We start from the raw sequence: 18,381 nt of genomic DNA, 5'->3' as shown, positions 1-18,381 counted from the left end.
CGCGGCGGACCGTCAGCGCGATCCCGACATCCAACTACCAGCTTTAATATACTGTAGCGACTCTCGCTAATGAATCTCTGGACAATGTGCTTATCTTCTGGTTTTATTGTCGAGAAACAGGCTACTGTCGGCCGTAGCCTACGCCGAACAAAAACACACCATCGCTCTCCAACACAACAACAATTCCCGCGTCCCCATAGGTGGCACTAAGATGAGTGACGTCACATTGTGCGCCCTTCACTGACCATCCCAAAACTCTGTAAAGTGCAAGGCCGCTCCAGAACATGAAAACACAGTCCGTTACAATACGCTGTTGGAGCTGGAATTACCGCGGCTGCTGGCACCAGACTTTCCCTCCAATGGATCCTCGTTAACCAGTATGGAATAAACCAATTGAGCCATATATACGGCGCTCCGGATTACAAGGCGCACGCGCCGTTTTTTTAGAAATAAAAGGATTTTAAGTGCGCCTTATAGTCGCGAAAATACGGTATATATATAAATACTGCAGAATGTAGTTCGAGGAAAATCAGTACAACGAAACGAAAAGTGCAACGAAATGGCAAGAAGTGTTCAATACGCTTTAGAAACTGGCAAAAGCCACAGAAAGTGAAAAGCGCTCAAAGAAAAAAAAAAAGACAAAGGATGGAGAGAGTTCCGTGCACGTGAGGCAGTCTTTGAGTGCATGTCAAGCAGCACACAAACACAGACAAGCTCTCTGCGAGCCTCCCTCAAGTTGACTCGGCTCGCATTTGAAGAACTCCCCGCCTGCTGAAAAATTCATGGACGCGGATTGATAAAACATTGATGGTTCCGTTCAACTTTTCCCTTCCCTTTTGCAAGTAGATAACCAAAAAGGTATACATGCATTAAAAAAACGGCTACTTCCATCTGGTAATAACCAGGCTGTTGGTGTGACGCGTCACATGTGTAACCAGGCCGAGGACGCGTGCTGAGAGGGATCGCTCGCCTCGCGTGGGCTCAACAGCGCGGAAAGCTCTCCATCACAAGCCATCAGGCTGAGTGCGCTTTGATTACGGCGAATGAGGACGGAATGCAAAGAAATGAAGCTCATCCATCTGTGGGGGGGGGGGGGGGGGGGGGGAGCTTTTGGCTGTCAGTTGAAGAACAATAACGCAAAAGCCTCAACACAAAATCCAGCCGGAGGAATATTAGATCAGAGTAATAAACTTCCCATTTGATTTTCTGCATGGGCACAATCATTTGAATGTTTCTAACACACACACACACACACACACACACAAACATGCATGTCATCCTGTGAAGCCGGTTATGAACTAGAGCATGTGTGTGTGAGGTATGAAACGAGGTTAGCACCAAAAGGGGATGGAATTTGGGCGGACTGAATCTGGATTTGTCGTGCTCATTTTGAGCTGCTGTATGAAATGGAGGAAGGATGTTTTAAATTTAAATAAACAACTGAAAAATGCTAGGTGTTAGAATATGATCATATCGTTGTTTAAGAAGATATTTTGGGAAATAAATGCATTTGCTCTCTTTCAAAACGTGATCATTGTGGGCCGAGTGAAGCCAATGCAGAAGAGTCTTCATCCATAAAGCAGGAGTTCACTGCTCTTCATGACTCTTGCGCAATATGGTTACTTGTGATCACTGGCCAAGATGGGCGAACCCGAGGCCTTGTGTTCAGCATCCCGAGGGGCTTCGAGAGGATTGCTACTGACTAACTCTGGCAATCCGATATTAAGCCAGAAACATTACATCACATGTCATCTAGCTGCTTTTATCCAAAGCGACTTACATTGCATTTTAACCCATGGCTCACATTCTGCCTGGGGAGCGATTGGGAGTTAGGGGTCTTGCTCAGGGACACATGGGGCAGCCGGGCTTCGAACCGCCAACCTTTGCGGCTCATCACGCTGCTCCACGCGCCACCATCGCCAGAGACAAAATCCGGCTCCAGCTACATGCATTGCATCCGTTTGTCAAGCAACATGTGGAGAACATCAGGTAGAGTTTCTAGAGAGCGTACTGAGATGACATTTCCTGTTTAATCACACCTAAAGGGCGGCCGGCACTGAGACACATTATGCTCTTGTATGTACAGTATATAGATAACAAAGGCCTTTCTGTGCAAACCGCATCTGGTTTGTGGTTTCAATTTTTGAGTTCCAGCTGAAATTGATATTAAAATAACACATTTAAACCATTTAAATAAAACAGAGATTTGGTCCAAACTAAAATGTATGCTTCTCAACTAGAAATCTCCTTTCATATTGCGAGGGATTTTTTGTGTGTGTTCTGAGATCTGCCCCCCCCCTCCACCGCTCCACCGCTCCACACAGTCCTCCTCTGCTGTGGGCAGGTTGCACACTGCAGGCTTAATCTGTGCCTCAAACCACTCGCGCTTGTGCACATTAGAGCTGAAGCACACCCCCACATAAAAGAAGGCGCACTCGCACAAGGGAAACAGGTGGAATTGAGATGCGAGCTCATTTAGCAGAGTGCTTTGCGGTGCTGGTATCAGTACCCGTCAGGCCTCCGGTCAGGCCCGGCGCTGGGAGCGTGGCTCGCGCCGAGGGACCGCGCGATACTGTGCGGCCCGGGCCCCCCCCCCCCCCCCCCCCTGCAGGGATCCAGGAAAGGGCTGTGCCCACGGCAACTTGGCCCGAGCTTAATTACCTCCGCCCCCCCCCCCCGTAGCGCTCCGCCTGACGAGCAGCCGATCGCTGGGTCTGAGGGAGGGAGGGAGGGAGGGAGGGGCGGCGCCCCCCCCCCCCCCCCCGCGCCCAGTCGTGAGCTCTGCTCACACGCCGATTTATCTCAATTAGCCACGCTCTGCATACTTGAAAAATGCAATGCCAGTGTGAGGATAACGGCGTCCATTAGCTCGGCCCTCCTTACACTCGTGATAAATCATCCGCTGAGGGTTCTAAACCGCCGCGTTGTTAAATGTGGGGGGAAAAAAAAAAAAAGGAAACAAATCTGCGAATAACCTCATCATCACGTTGTCATGTTCACCGCAGGCCTGCTTGATCATTCTCTCACAGCCACAAGCTGACAGCCCCGGCCACATCGCTTCCCTCGGCGTGAGCCCTGCTGCATTTATTTCTCTTTTTAAAAAAAAAATTTAAAAAAAGAGAGAGAGAGAGAGAGGTGGGGGGTGGGGGGGGGCGGAGCAAACAAAGTGGCGCAGCGTGGGCAGCATGCAGAGCGGAGCCGGGAGATACAGGGACGAGACGCACGGAGAGATTATACAGCCAAAGGTCACCCAAGGGCGCTTCTCTCCCAGAAAACAACTCAACGCCGAGCAGTGGAAACACAGCAAACTCAACAATGACATACTACGTGTTACGTGTGTGTGTGTGTGTGTCTCCAACACCAAGAAATACAACTCATAACCATCCTCTGTGGTTAATCAGAGCTGCAATGAAGGCCATTCCTTCTTTGCCATGTTTCGGTGCCAACGTGACTTTAGAAGGCTTTTACTTTGAAGCAAACAGGAAGTAGCCTGTAATGTTTCAGTTGCTCTATCCTGAAACACGGTACAATAATCATAGAAATATGATCAGTTAAATTGAATGAAAACAACAGAAAGAAAATAGAAAAAAAATGGAGATTAAAATTTGAATAATTGAGGGAACCATTCGGAAATGTGGAAACAAACGCTAAATGAATTGGCAACACAAACAGGTCAAAAGTGGAAAAAGGTGGAATTACAGTGGTGCATATTTAAATCCGTAGACATCTCTGAAGATAAATATTTAGGGTCTAATTTGCAGCGCTCAACACTGTGGAAGTGGAACGATATCTAAACCTGAGGTAGCGCGCTAGCTACCGCGCAGCCCTGTGAGCCGGTATCTGAAAACATTAGGGCCCTGCAGGGGAGAAAACGCAGCGCTTCTCCACACAGAGGAGCGAAACAAACAAACAAACAAACAGTTCCCTCGGCCCCCCCTCATCCCAGCAAACGGCGCATCAATCCACGCGGCGGCAGAGCAGGAGGGAGGCAACTCATCGCACAACGAAAATGCAAAACCAGCCTCCGCGTGTGTGTGTGTGTTCCCGACACGTGTCAGCGAGGGATTATTCACACGGGACTGCATTAGGACAGGCAGCTACCGGGGGGGTGGGAGGGGAGTTCGAAGCGACAAAAAAACAAACAAAAAAAAACAGTGTCGGTGTTGATTACGAAGTCTGAAGCGATGAATTATTAAAACAAACGTTTCTCCCCCTCCGCGCGCGTCTCCGCCGGCGTTTGGTGTTCCGTGGAGGTATTAAAACTTACTAACTTGGGTTCTAATGCTGAAAAAATGAAGGAGATTTATCAACAGCTGATCGACAGACAGATAGTCATTCGGTCGGTTGCTGGGCAGGAAATGTAAAGCATCTGTAGCTTGTCACATTTTCAGAATTTGATGCATTATCCGTCAGATTTGAGTTGTTTTCTAGTTGTTTTTTCCTTTTAACTAACTAGACTTGGAACATGAGAAGTAGGTACAATAGTATATATCATATTTTGTAATTCCTATGTTTAAAATACCAGAAGTGTAACCATAGGGGCAAGTTGGTGACCGCGATGCAAATGTTTGGCCTCGAACTGTTGTTTGGACAAAAAAAAAAAATGTCACGGCGCTTTATAAATATGCAGATGATATTTTATTCATAGTTCTAGATCTGAGAGTCTCTCTGACCTTTTGTTTTCACGTTCTTTTATTTATTTTCACGGACTCAAGACCGCGGTAACAGGGCAAAACTAGTCTCGGACCACATTAGGAGGTCTGGCGAAGTGGGATTCCCCCCCCCCCCCCCTCCGAGAGACGGTACTGTTTAATAAAAGCAATATGCTAAAATCACTGCAAGTCGATCTAAACGTCTGGAATGGAGATCCACACAATGCAGAGCTACTGTAAGAAAAGGACCGCGAGTCGATAATAATGAACACACGTCGGGGGTGGTTACGCGCCAGCATCCATCATGTTGGCAAAAGGCTTTTCTGCCTCTTCGCACTGACCCGTAGGAGGTCCTAGAATTAGAAAGAAATGAAACCAGTCTGAGAGATGTTTTAGTCCCACGGAGGACTTTTAGAATGATGAGCTCTCCTGGATACACCCGACTTATCAAAGTCAGCCCAACGTAGTGTGAATATCTCTGCATTGCACGTACGGACTAAGAGCCGCATCCACAGTGCTCCCACATGTGTGTGTTTTCATCGTCCATCTTTTGCCTGAGTTCCATTAATAAATTAGTATTATTGGCGTCCTGCCTGCTGGGCTCATGCACCGCTGACGACTGCAAACATTTTTTTTTTTTTTTTTTTTAAATAAATAAAATGCTGAAATACTTGCCCCTTTGTAACTTGAGACTTCAGTCTGATGTGCAGGGGGGGGGGGGAAAGGCGTGTGAGCATCTGTGGGTTTGGGAGGACGCTTAGATGCAGCAGATCTCATGCTGTCATCAGTGGGAGTCCCACTTTGATCACGCGACACGGAACAGTGAAGGAAAACAACCAAACATTTTCAATTGTGTGTGTCTGTGTCTTTTCATATTGCATCGCAAGTAGCCCTTCTTTATTTATTTTTTTGATTTTTAAGGGATGAAAGGACCGAATACGCCTCCTCTGCTACCGTCGAAGCCCCTCTGCCTTTTTTTTCCAGCATCTCGGGTCTCTTCTCAGAGACGAAGCTGAGAGACATGAAAAGCTTTGTGTCGGGACGTCTCTCACTGCGCTTTGCTCTGCCTCGACTAAAACAAAATGACGGCTCGCCCTGCGCCGCAGTCAGCGTTTCATATTTTATAAATGCGGCGTCCTTTAATCCTTTCCTTGAGAGGTTTTATTTTTTCCTTTTGCTCCTCACTAGTGCTACAGATTCAAAAGCTAATGGGTAAGAGTGCCGTGTCCACGCTGGTACAGAAAAAGCAAATTATGTTGGTTTTGAACAGCTAATAGCGCCTCAGACCTTCTTTCACACGTTACTAACCAGGCACACAGCAAACACTTTGTCCTCCACAAGTGCTCAAAAACTGAGCACTCAGCCACAAATGTACATGATTGGAGATTTAATTTGCCATTTCATGCGTTTCATCCACCCAACTTCCATTTAAGTCACACAAATCGGAAGTAAAAAGAGGTTGAAACTGATGACAGTGTCCGTACAGTACTTCTGAAACATTAGTAAAAATAAAAATGTTTTACAAGCAAAATTAAATCTACATTATGAATCAGTTTTCATAATTCAAAATATGCCGAAATGCCAAAATGAGAGCCGTGTTCCTGATGTTCTGCAGATTGATAGAGGTTAGTTCAAAATATTATGGATATAAAATAAGGTATAATAATAAATAAAAAGTGAATGGATTGAGGATGAAAACCAATTTTCCTTTTTGGAAACTAAGAATTCTTCTCATTGGACAATATACAGTATATTTACGGATATGTATTATCTATATATGTGTATGTAACGTCAATATGGGTATTTACCCCCCCCCACAGATAGTCATAACTTACATCTGTTCATCCCGTGTTCACTGTTTGTCCTGAGAATGAATTTCCAAGAAAATGACCCGTAGACGGCAGACTGCTGAGAAAAGTCTGCAAAAAGTCCAAATGATTTTGATTTGGACTTTTAACACAAAGCTTTTCAAATCTGTTTCTTTACTCTACGTGGCAGTTTTTTGTTAGTGCTGCGCTCATAATGACCCACAGCGTCACCATGTCGCTGTGTATCCAAGTGAATACTAGTGTGTGCGTGAAAATAATTATTTGGTTGCACCAGTGAGGGCTGCAAAGTTCAGGTGGGAACAATACACTTATATATTAAAATCATTTCTCATCCTTTCTCTCTCCCTCTAATTAGCAAAAAGACACCGTAATGACTGAACACAAAAGTTGCAACTCCATTATCACCCAATGGATCTCCCTATACACACATACATATATATACACTTACATAAACGTTTGAGAGCAGCAAAATGTACGAGCCGTAGAAGGAAAAATCTGCCCCGCCGTTCGAAGAGAGGAATCAAGGCTCGCGTTGTCAAAGAGTTACAACAGATTGTGTCACTGTGATAAACTGAAAAAAAACTGAAAGATGTTTATCCAATTCTACACACAAATGATTTGAAACTAGTATGTAGATTTTCCATAACAGGCTCAACATTGAGCAATACATTGGGATGGCTAAAACGATTTTAAGAATGTATTTGTATTATTGGTAGGTCAATAAATAAGGAAAAAAAGTAGTATGCAGAAGCACAAGTTGCATGAGTTCAAATAGAAAGGCCCAACAAATATGGAAACTTGCCTTCTGGTCTTAGTTCCTTGTTCCTACCACTTAAAAATGAGCATAAGCCAAGTCAGTTAATGAACCATCCACAAGTCAGTCTTTCAATGAAGCACTAGTTCATCAAAAATATTTAAATGATCCTAAGAGGGATATTGGGTTATTTCTCGATGACACTACAGACATTCAAAACCTTTTCCTTATTGGCCACACCTCAAGCGATTATCTCACACCAATATCAGGACCAAATACCGACTCTTACCCAGTCACCAACCCACAGAGGAGCCCTCCACTCTAAACAGCAGGCTGTGGCGTCAGTCTGACAAGCAGCAAATGTTAGCTAGCGTCTAACAAATGTGTTCCCCGTCAGCCTAATGGAAGCCAGCAGAGGTACGAGTGGTGCCCCCCCCCTCCCCCTTCTCCCCCGTTTGTAACCGTTAGCTGAAACTTTCCCCAGCCTTCCGGAGATATGTGAAGTTCAATTTGCACTTGAAAAGAGGAGAAGCTGCTTGATTTGGTTTTTGCGAGGCGTTCACATGGCAACAGCCAGCCGCTCTGCGGTTTTTTTTTTTTCTTCCTGCGGGACGTCTCCGGCTTTAGCTCCAGTTTAAAAAAGGTTGCCCGTGACACCGGCTGCCTTGAAGCTCCCACGGCTGCGTCTATGCCGAATTACCTGAAAAGTGCAACCGCGCAGAGTCCGCGTTGTCCCGGTAACCATTTTGTTGTTGCCGACGGTTCATCTCTTAAATTCTTTGACCACTTTGTGGGAGATGGGCCCAGTGCTGCTTAATCCTTAACTAGGGCTGTCAACAGATTAAAAGACGTAACTAATTAAAGAACTAATTAATCGCACAATTTGAAATCCCTTAATGCCGATTAATGAAGCTTGTCGTTGTTGTTACGATGTTGTTTTTAAGTTTTCTTTTCTTCCGAGGACTACGTCATACAAGTAATGAGTAATCACTTTTGAAAGCGTTTATTTTAGACACGGTTCTTTAATTCGTAATGTTATTTTAAACACCAAACTCTTGCCTGCAACCTGCAACTCTTCCAGCTCTTCCAGCTAGCTCAGCCTAGCAGCTAGCTTAGCATAGCGGTGCGTTAAGTGGCTTAACGATCCATTTAATATCAATATATATTTTATGTTGTGAGCAGCACACAATGTACCTTCCAGAAGCTGCTTCTCTGTCATGAGGCACGGCAACGAGCTCCAAATGGCTAGCTGCGAGCTAAAAATAAATGTTTTTGTAGGTAGTGAAGTGGTGGCTGCTAGCATAGAACGCATCCTACACCACATCCCAGTGCTACCAAGGCGCCATTAGCTATAATTAGTCGTTACGGCGCAAATTTCAATTCCAATCTCTGATAGGTTGTAAAGCCATCGGAGTGAGAGCGAATGCAATTACAGCGCGACTATGATAGCATCAAAACAAAGACAATGGCTCCAGGCAGGACAAAGCTCGGCTAATTATACCGGGCTTCTGATGGAGATAGGAAGGTGCTGGAGGCCCATTCTTGTGTGCCTTCCACAAACAGTTTTGGGCAGCGATAAATAGACAGAGTTTAATTGCCCCGCGCTGAGGTTAGCGTGCCGGTTTCCAGTCATGGAGAGCGAGCGCGTCGTACTGCAGATGACATTTCTCTGCGTGTGAAGTCATCTTAATAATGCCCCCCCCCAAAAAAAACAAATCTCAACAGATGGTAAAAGAGGGAGTGAGTCTCACAGTTTGGATCAGAAACTGAAGAAGGCAGCTTCGCTGTAGGGATTCAACGGCAGAAACAGACCCTTTGCTGCAAGTCCCTGCGATCAATCACGCTCTCAGGAGAGTGTGATACCCCGCGCCAATTATATGGATTTTAGGTCCAGGTGTGCCAGGTGAGATCGTGTTTCCCACATCCAACTGACGGCACTTGTTCCTCTACAAGGCCGTTAATTAAACAGCAGTCGGGGGGGGGGGGGGGGGCAACGGGGACCACGGCTGTCCCTTTAAAAAGATATCGCCCTCATGTGCGATGAATAATTCAGGTGGAATAATTCCTGTGAGGCGGGACCAGTGTCTCGCCTCCTCCAGCAGTAGGACAGCAAGGGAGCTCATACATAAAATATTTTAAAAAAAGGCCCGATGGCCTCCGTTGGACCCGGCGGGCCGGGACCGTGCGCAGGTCGACTTCAGGAGTCAAGCGCGCGGCTCGTGAAATGCCCACAGCCTCTCGGGCCCCCGGCTCGCTCTGCGAAAAAAAATCTGTGACAGACAAATACTCGGTCGCAGTCGGAAGGGCAGGGATGAATAGGGATAATAAGATGGACGCAGGAGAGAGAGAGAGAGAGAAAACGCAACTTCAATGGAGACCTTCTCCGTTTTCCCCAGCCGGTCCACTCGCAGCCACAAGCGGAGCCCGGTGTTTGGCTCACGCTGGGCGGCTGCTCCGTTGGTGCTCAATCAAGATTTCAAAAGGCTCGGTGACCCATTTAACCCTCTTAAGCCACCTAGCGTCCAATTCCTCTGCAGCATCTGCAACGGCGAGCCCGATCTGGCTCTTTAATTCGCCACGTTCCTTTCCCCCCCCCCCCCCCCCATTTGTCCGTCGCACGCAGCTCAGGGTCTCGTTCCCCACCGCGGGGGGGGGGGGGGAGGGGAGCAGGCAGATCCGTTCGAGTGGAGTCAAACGCTTTCCGCCTGCCCAATCGCCTGACACAAGCATGATAACATTTCGCTGGAGCACATCAAAAAGGTTGCCATTTTTTTTTTTTTTTTTTTTTGGGACTTTTCAAAGAAAACAGGAGTTAACATGCGCAGCGCTGATATGGCAGGAGGGAAGGAAACCTGCACGCAGTCATCGGCCTGTGCCGGTAACACCTCCTCCTTCCCTCCTCGGTAAATCTGCAATGCTAAAAAAGGCTGAAACACTTGGAAGGCGGCTGTCTTTTGATTAGCGGTCAGGAAATCTATGTGGGGGCCGATATAACTGAATGGTGAACTCCATCGGCAGTGATGGATTAAGTGCCTGTTGGGGTTGAAGAGGAGTCACATGCAGACAGTGGAGCCTGTTTTTTTTTTTATTTGACTCATCGGGAACCTGTTGATTGAGAATTGACAATTCGAATGCATAAGCCAATTATCATAGATAATGATGGTGACATAGCCCGATAACACATGGAAGCGAGTCATCAGATCCGAGCTCCGATTGTTGGGAGACGACAGAGACGAGAAACGTACACCATTACAGATGATTGGGAGCTCTTCTTTTCAGTGGATTCAGGGAGGATAATCATTGTAATCAATCGATTCAGGCGTCAATCGTTTTTTTTCCCGCATCTGCAATTAGAGCCAATCTTTGTTACCGTTTCTGCGCATTGAAAACACTTCTGTTGTCCAGAAGGACGGGTCGTCACAATTAATTTTAATATCCGCATGTATCGATGGTGGTGAAAACCGTTTTTTTGTATAAATAACAGAACAGACTGGTAGTTCACACACTTTTTGGCTGATAAGTATCGAGTTTGCTTCTTACGTAAAAAGATGGAATGACAAAAATTGTGATTTTGGCAGCTATTCTTTATGCTGTGCCTTTATACAAAAAAATGCGTATTAGTTTAAATTCCATTTAAGTCATTAAATCTCCCGGAATTTTTTTTTATTTTACTATCAATATTGATAATTTCTTTTAGTCAAAATGTGGTCATTCTTAAATTTATAAGCTGTTTTGGATGTATTAAAATGTCCTTTATGAGTCAACATTTCAATTAATAAATTCAAGTCAAAACCATGATTTTCTCTCTAGAATTAAACTAATTTTACCACAAAGCCCAGTACCAGAGCGAGCTGAGAAAAAAATAGGTTTGTCGGTAATAACGCTATCGTTGCATTATTGTTGCATTCGAACTTTAAAGTGATCATAACTGTGCAGGTAATTTTGAAATAATTGAATTAAGTTCACATTTTTTTGAGTTGTTGGTCCTGGTTTTAGATGATCGCTATGTGTGTTTGTTTGTTTTGATAAAGTGCCAGCAGTCTTTTTTTTTCTTTCTATTCAACCGTGAGCGATTGCAGAAATTGAGTGATTTCAGAGTCGGTGATTCAGACACTTATTTTAGATTGACACAAGACGTTTTATTTTTCCCCCACTTACAACATCAAGTGTTCTAAAATAGCCCAATGAAAAAGGCAGCTGAAATGATTTTTAAGACTGATCTGTAGCTCTGCGATTACAAGTCTGCTCAGTGTGGCGTAATGGAAAATCCCAAAGGCTCCCAAATCAACCGGACTTCAGATTTGAAGGGAACACCTTCGGGGCAGCTAGCTGTAGAGTCACCCGTCTGCAGAGGCGGCTCCATGTCACAGTTCCATGGATGGCGTCCCTAATGAAAGCAGCGTTCAGGGACGGGGTGTTAGACTCGGGAATCTGGACCGCGTGGCTTTTCCCGTCTCCTGATTGCCGACTGGCCAATCACAGCGGCAGCATCAGAGCGCCGCGGTCCAGGTGGACACAACGGAGGCCGTGCTTCATCCGCTCATCCGAGGACTCTCCTGTACTTTGTTTCAGGTTTTCTTCATTCGTCAGCCTGGTGTTGTGGATTTAGCACATTTCATCTACCGTTATCCCTTTAGCTACTAATGGCTACTGAATATATGCACATGCCGTTTTCAGTGTTAATGATTGTAGCAGTGAATAATGACATATAATGCGTATTCGTAGAAACAGTGTGGCCTTCGTTTAATTGTCTTTTTTACCGTAGCCAGCTGACGATGGTTGACTTTTAAATTGGGATCGGCAGGCTTCAGCCTCTATCTTTATCTTTTTAACATCATGGATAAATCCCCCCCCCCCCGAACATATTGTAGATCCTTCTCCAATCAGAGTATTCTTCAAAATCAGAGCAGCAGGGGGCTTAGATTTCCTAAGGGTCAATTAAAATGATAATTGGAAACATTATATTTGAGTTAGAGAAAGTCAGTGGAATAGGAAACAGATTACATGAACTAATACTGCATTTTGATTGTGACAATAAGGCAAGCTGGGGAACTAATCCAAATTTTCTAGGGGAGCACAAACGCGCAAAAAGTTTAGAGTCAGCATTCAGTAGTTTAATCCTACTCAAACAAATTTAAGTTAATAGGCAATGTGATTGGAACACGTCTGCAGTGCTTTTTTTTCGCTGTGCACCATCATTATACATTTTGTGAGAGAAATCCAAACAGCGCTAATTACAATTTGGATAAATCTCCATAAAATAACTTCCTACGCTCACTTATTAAATCAACACGTTAAGACTCGTTTGTTTAATCAGCACAAAAACCTAAATGTGATAACAACAAATTGTGGTTTACACACATATTCCTGTAAAACATTTGGGTTCCTGTGTATTGAGTAAACAAACCAGACGTCTTTTGAGTCTAACATGACACCGGGATCACAAGAAAGCAACATTGATGTATTTAGTGAAGTGTCCGTATTTACAGTCTAAATGTACGGATTTACTTACTGTACATCTTTAAATCTAGATTTCCTAGGATGGCTTTTGAGAACGTGAAGCTTTTACTTTCAACTGATTCTTGTATGTAAAGAGATCAAATGTGACAGCAATCAGGGGAGAATAAAGGATGGATAAGGATGGACACCCCCTTCTTTAAACTGAACACTACATTCTGGAGCCTTTTCCCTCTGTGTTTCACTCTTACAGCTCATTTCTCCCTCTGTGGTTTTTAAGAGTATCTCTCGCTGTAAAGGGCTGATACCAAAACATCTGGACATGTGCAGTCGACGTGTTGCATTGCGGAAATGCAATTAAAGTCCCTTGTAGATTTTTGGGATACATCTTGGTTTAACTCTTACACGCTTCCCAATGGCCAGTTCCCATCACAGGGGTGACAACAGATACAAAAGAAGGACTCAGAAACGCAACGTGCACCAGCTGTAGTGAGGCGTTTAAGTGTGGATTTCCACTTCAAATGAGCGGGGGGAAAAGGTTTTGACTGGAATCAACAGGAATGTCGATTAAACGTTAATTAAGGACCATTCCAGACCTGAAGACTGCAGAGTTGTTGTGTGTTAAGGTATTTGGGCCGATAAGAGGTGTGTTGATTTCCACTGTTTAAAAGATTCAGTGAAGATCAGTGGGATTTATACAGACCAGTTTGTCAATCTATTGGAAGTCTTCAGAGGATTTAAATAACCTGGAAATTATAAACCTTTATAATAGATGTTGTGGTCTATATGAATCTTATGGTCAAATAAAATTGTAGTAATCTCAACTGACAAATCGATGCAAAATAAATTAGGCGATACCACGTGAAAATCAATTAGAAGGTCATGTGACAATTAGCCAAAGAAAGTTCATCAAAAGTTTATGGCTATCTAGTTGAAACCTATAGATAAATTAAATGCTCCAACCGAAAATACATACAGTGGTATAAAATAAAAATGTCAAATTTGTCCGAATTGGCTTTAAGGAAAAATACCTAAAAAGGAAAGGATTTATCCAATGTAAAGTGGTCATTTTAGGCTCGGCTCCAACTACAGCTTGGTCTAAAACACCAGACCATAGAAACCCTTGTTCGTCACACAGTACATAAACACAATTTTTAGAAAATATTTCAAATTAAGTCAACCCCAACACATCCAAATAGAAAATGAAACACCCAAACTGGTTGCAGCATGTAGTGGCACCAATTAACAAGCAACCCCAGTTCAAAGGACTTCACACGTTTCGCATTACACTCCAAAAACACATTGCCCCCTGTTAAAGGGGGGGGGGGGATGGACCAGATGATCAGAGCTGACCCACTTAGAGTCTTAGACAGAGCGATGTCACAATTACTGAATCTTGCAGATTGCAGCCGATGCCGCTGACATCTCTCAACTCCCAATAACCAATTTGAGAAGCAAGGTCAAAGATAAAAACATGGATCTCATGCACTTCAACATCACTCCTACATCAACTCTACTGTCCTTTGTAGATTCAATAACAACAACAATCCCCTTCAGATCTACCAAACACTCGCTTTTTAACCTTTGCCTCAACCTGGCATTGGCTAAAAGACTCACATCGAATGCACGGGTGCCCCTTTCTGATCCAGTTTGACTGAATATAAATTAAGAGTTCTGTATTTCATGCTAAGCCAGTTTATGTTTTTTGGGGTATTTGACGAAATAATAATATTCCAAAGAACTGGGCATCATTCTAGCGGTCGGCTGAGGAAAGCCAAGTATGATCATTGCCTCTTTGCGAAGTTATTTCACTCTGGACCAAACAAGACGATCAACAGGTCCAAGTGACCCCCCCCCCCCACCCCCCCACTCTAGTGGGGTACCGAATTACAAACCAATCATCGATATCGGGATCGCTTGAAATCCAAAGCACCGTTGGAACAGAGGGGGTTTTGGAATAATGAGGTTTACAATCTGGGTTCAAACGCAGGATGAAAAACTAGGTCAGCCCGCTCCCAGACAAAGATAAACGTCATACAATACATCACAGGCATTCCCACAATCTAAAGCCATCACGACGACAACAACAAAAAAGCAAAAATCAGGCTACTACGACATATGTCGTATCAATTAGCTGAGCTTTGTTACCCCGCAATCGCACTGTGGGGATTATAGTGTTTTCTCGCTTTCTTTTCAAGTCGCACACGTGCCGATAAGGACCCTTCGTTAATGGCGCTGGTGCATTACCCCAAGTCCAAATGAAGGAGAAGAGCAAACCATCTGCCCGAGACCGGAGAGAGAGAGAGAGACCGGCACCAGAGTCCAGACCAACGCGCCGCCAGATCCCTCTCTTTCCCTCCCATTGCGGTGGGCACTAATTACAACACTGGCCCTTTATTTCCCCCCCCCCCCCAAGCCATTTGATCAACATTACAATATGTTCCACCACAATGTCTGCAATCAACACGGACGAAATATGGCATTGAGTTCGGCGCACAACGTGATTGCGCACAGCACACACAAATCCTCTTGAATAATCACTGACCCAATCGAGCGCAGCTTCAACTCGGGCCGGTGATCACGGACTGATTGTTGGGTCCAAATAGAAAATTAAAAAAACTCGCTACTTGCTGCGGCTTTGGCTGCAGGTGCTCTGTGTCACAGGCCAGAAATGCATCATGAGGGTGGGCGCAGTGTTAAATAGGTCACAACACGCCCCCCCCCCCCCGATCCAACACCCACAGGTCCGGGTTTCCTGCAGGATTAAGAGTCCCGTTTCAACACTATCTGGCTGCTGTTGCACATCGGCCCTTGGGAGTCTTGAAACCACGGGGACACCAGCTGTGTGTGTGTGTGTGTGAGTGAGTCAAGTAAAAAGAGAGGCTGTGTCTCCCTCAAGGCCTCCAGCACTGAATCTTGGACAGCCTCAAATCGACAGTCGGCCAGGCTACCTAAACTTGATTCACACGGAGCCAGTGGCGCATCGAGCCAAGCACTCAGGGGAATAAAACCACATCCACACACACACACACACACACACACACACAATCATCCCGGTTGTATTCAGCACCCTGTGCTGCTTATTTGGGATTTAAGCTGCTGGTGTTTGTGCCAGAATCTTTTGAATTTGAATATTTCCATGCCGGAAAAGTAAAAAAGACTCAAACACTGCATCTCCGTCGGGGTTGGAAAAGTCAGGATGAGATCATATTTCTCCAATTTAATGTGAACATTAAACTAACAGATTTTTTCTTACAGAAAAACTTTGGAATATGATGATAATTTCCCATTTTCCGGGGAGGGGTTCTGTTGCTGCAGGAAACAAAGTACAGAACCCAACAGCAAGAATCGAATCAATAAAATAATCAGTCTTCCTTCTTTCTAGCCACTCATCCTCTGCTTAAAGTGACTCCTCCAATAAAGTGTCCTATCCGAATAGCGAGTTGTCTTCTGACACACACACACACACACCCTCAACCGTTCCTACACGCAGCCCTACAACGATCACAGAGTTTGTTGTTGTGTTGCTTTGATGGACTGAAACCAGCCATTTGCTGCTGTGCGGCCGTCGGCCTCCTCGCGCCCGATGTCCCGTTAAACACCGGTTGTTGGGATCGGACGCCGTTGGAAGCGGTGGTTTGGGGGAAAACACCGACCACGGACGAGGGCGCTCGAGTGTGTCCAAAGGAGAAGAGCATCTGCTGCTCGGTGCCAATCAAACGCGGAGTTAATTATGAGAGGAGGCTCCCCGGAGTGCCGCTGTGACGCCAAAAAAAAAGGTGTGGCGCCGCGTGGCAACTATACGCGGAGCGCGCGACAGTGGAGACAAAGACCTTTTCGGGAACTTGAGCGGCGCGACTGTAGCGAGGGGCAGAGACTGTCGTGCGTGCGTGCGTGGGCGCGTGCGTGCGTTACCTCGAAACAGGAAGGCTTTGGTGCCGTTGTGGAGCCCCGCCACTTGGGTAATTCCATAGGTGGCATTTGCCAGGTCAAGTTCATTGATGATATCGATCTGGTAGTCCGGATCTGATCCGAAAGCCAGAGCTGCGGAGGAGAAATCGAAGATCATGAGGGAAGTTACACATGTTAACAGCCTGCACAGAGTAATAGTAGCGTAGTTTATTTATCTGCCCGCAGCCGACACCTGTGTGGGGCCAACGTGCGCAATATTCGCAATATTGTACGAAAAAAAAGGTGTCCTCTCTTTTAGCGCATCGGTATGCCGGTGTTTTTTTTTCTCAAATATCAACTCAACTAAACGTGTGTGTGTGTGTGTGTGTGTGTTTGGAAACAACGCAATTAACCGCAGTCCGGAGATACTCAACAAACGACGCAAGGTGCAAACTGAGGAAGCGGTGAATACGCAAAGAGAGGCGCGCGCGTCCCCACGCAGCAGAAGTCCTCTTTTGGGGGTAAAACACTGAATAACATCGTTCCAACAGACCGCCGCGCGGCGTGTTCCTACCTGGTTTGGTAAAAAAGAAGAGGTGTAACAAAGCCACGTAAATATCCATTTGTGTAAGAGTTGCGCTGTACAGATTCCTCCGGCGTGCGCTCCGCTGCGTAACCGCGCTGTTCACCCGCTCCGGTCCGTCTGGCGCTGTGCGCGCCGCTCCCGCCTCGCCTGGATGCGGAGGGAGGGAGGGAGGAACGGTCCACATCGCTATAGCGGGGGGGGTTTCTCGGTTTACATTGTCTGAATGCGTCCAATTGGTCCCCGCGTGGCATCAAGTGGAGGACGCGTCCACGCTAGTTGGTGATGTATTTTAAACTGGACTTCTGACTGAACATTTGAGAATGCCTTCACCCACCAGTCTGTGAGGTCCCCCCCCCCCCCCTGGCTCAGGATGCAGAAACTTTCAATTTCGGAGGTGAGAAAAAAAGGCTTTTCTGTGGAGGACAGTCTGAGTGGATGTTGGGGGGATGATAGGTGGGCTGCTCTCACTTGTCACAGATTATTTAAAGGATGTTCAGTCCCAGGGGTTTTATTAACAACACAGCAGCTGACAAAGTACAACACCAATTATATGATCTGCATGGAGACACTGTAGTCTGCAGGACTACTGTAACGACAACGTTCTTCTCTTTGTTTCTCAGGGGAAATGCAATGTCACCTCTGAGGCATTAAGACATTTTGCTTCAATAACGTGTCAGGATACTTGATGTAAAAACAAAGACAAGGACATTTAGGTGTTTATTTCATTACTTTGTCGATTTTAGCTTGAAAAATGTATCTTTGATTCAACAAAGTTGCATAAATAATGAGTCAAGAATAAAATCACATTTTCTTACAATGACACATTTGCAATACAATACGTGATGACGTCTTGATGTAATCAAGTTTCACAGTAATATTTATTTGCCCTCCCCCGACATTCACCTGGCGTACCAGTGATTGGACCTCCCTCCCTTCCTCCCTCCTCCTCCGAGCATCCCTGGGATTTATAAGCACGGATGCTCCGGCCCCCTCTCCTCCGGGGGCCGCGTCCTTATTGAGATCCATTAATCACGGGCTCCCGCCTGCCTCTAATTTGTGTACGTTGTCAGGTTGTCTGGGTTACCCAGCTTTAACAACACAAAGCGGCGAAGGGAGACAACAAGCAGCGTCTGCTCAGTGACTCCGGCGGGGTTACAGCACCGCCTGCTCCGCCTTTACGAGCGCGCGCTACGCCCATGGATGGCGATACGC

General features: G+C 45.6%; 1 protein-coding gene across 1 annotated transcript in view; it reads right to left on the bottom strand.

Annotated features, from left to right (window-relative positions):
* The window catches only part of LOC119197536 (protein kinase C-binding protein NELL1-like), a 133,617-nt gene extending 116,180 nt beyond the window's left edge, over positions 1-17,437 (bottom strand). The window contains exons 1-2 of the mRNA XM_037453942.2: positions 17,158-17,437; positions 16,608-16,736 (exon numbers count right to left, since the gene is read on the bottom strand). Coding sequence (XP_037309839.2) covers positions 16,608-16,736; positions 17,158-17,353 — 325 coding nt within the window. The 5' untranslated portion in view covers positions 17,354-17,437. The remainder of the gene's footprint in view (positions 1-16,607; positions 16,737-17,157) is intronic.
* Positions 17,438-18,381: the final 944 nt, after the last annotated feature.

This window comes from Pungitius pungitius, chromosome 4 (assembly GCF_949316345.1).
Source record: "Pungitius pungitius chromosome 4, fPunPun2.1, whole genome shotgun sequence".
NCBI classification, from domain to species: domain Eukaryota; kingdom Metazoa; phylum Chordata; class Actinopteri; order Perciformes; family Gasterosteidae; genus Pungitius; species Pungitius pungitius.
The sequence above is the reverse complement of the archived record's forward strand: the minus strand, read 5'-3'. Positions and strand labels throughout refer to the sequence as shown.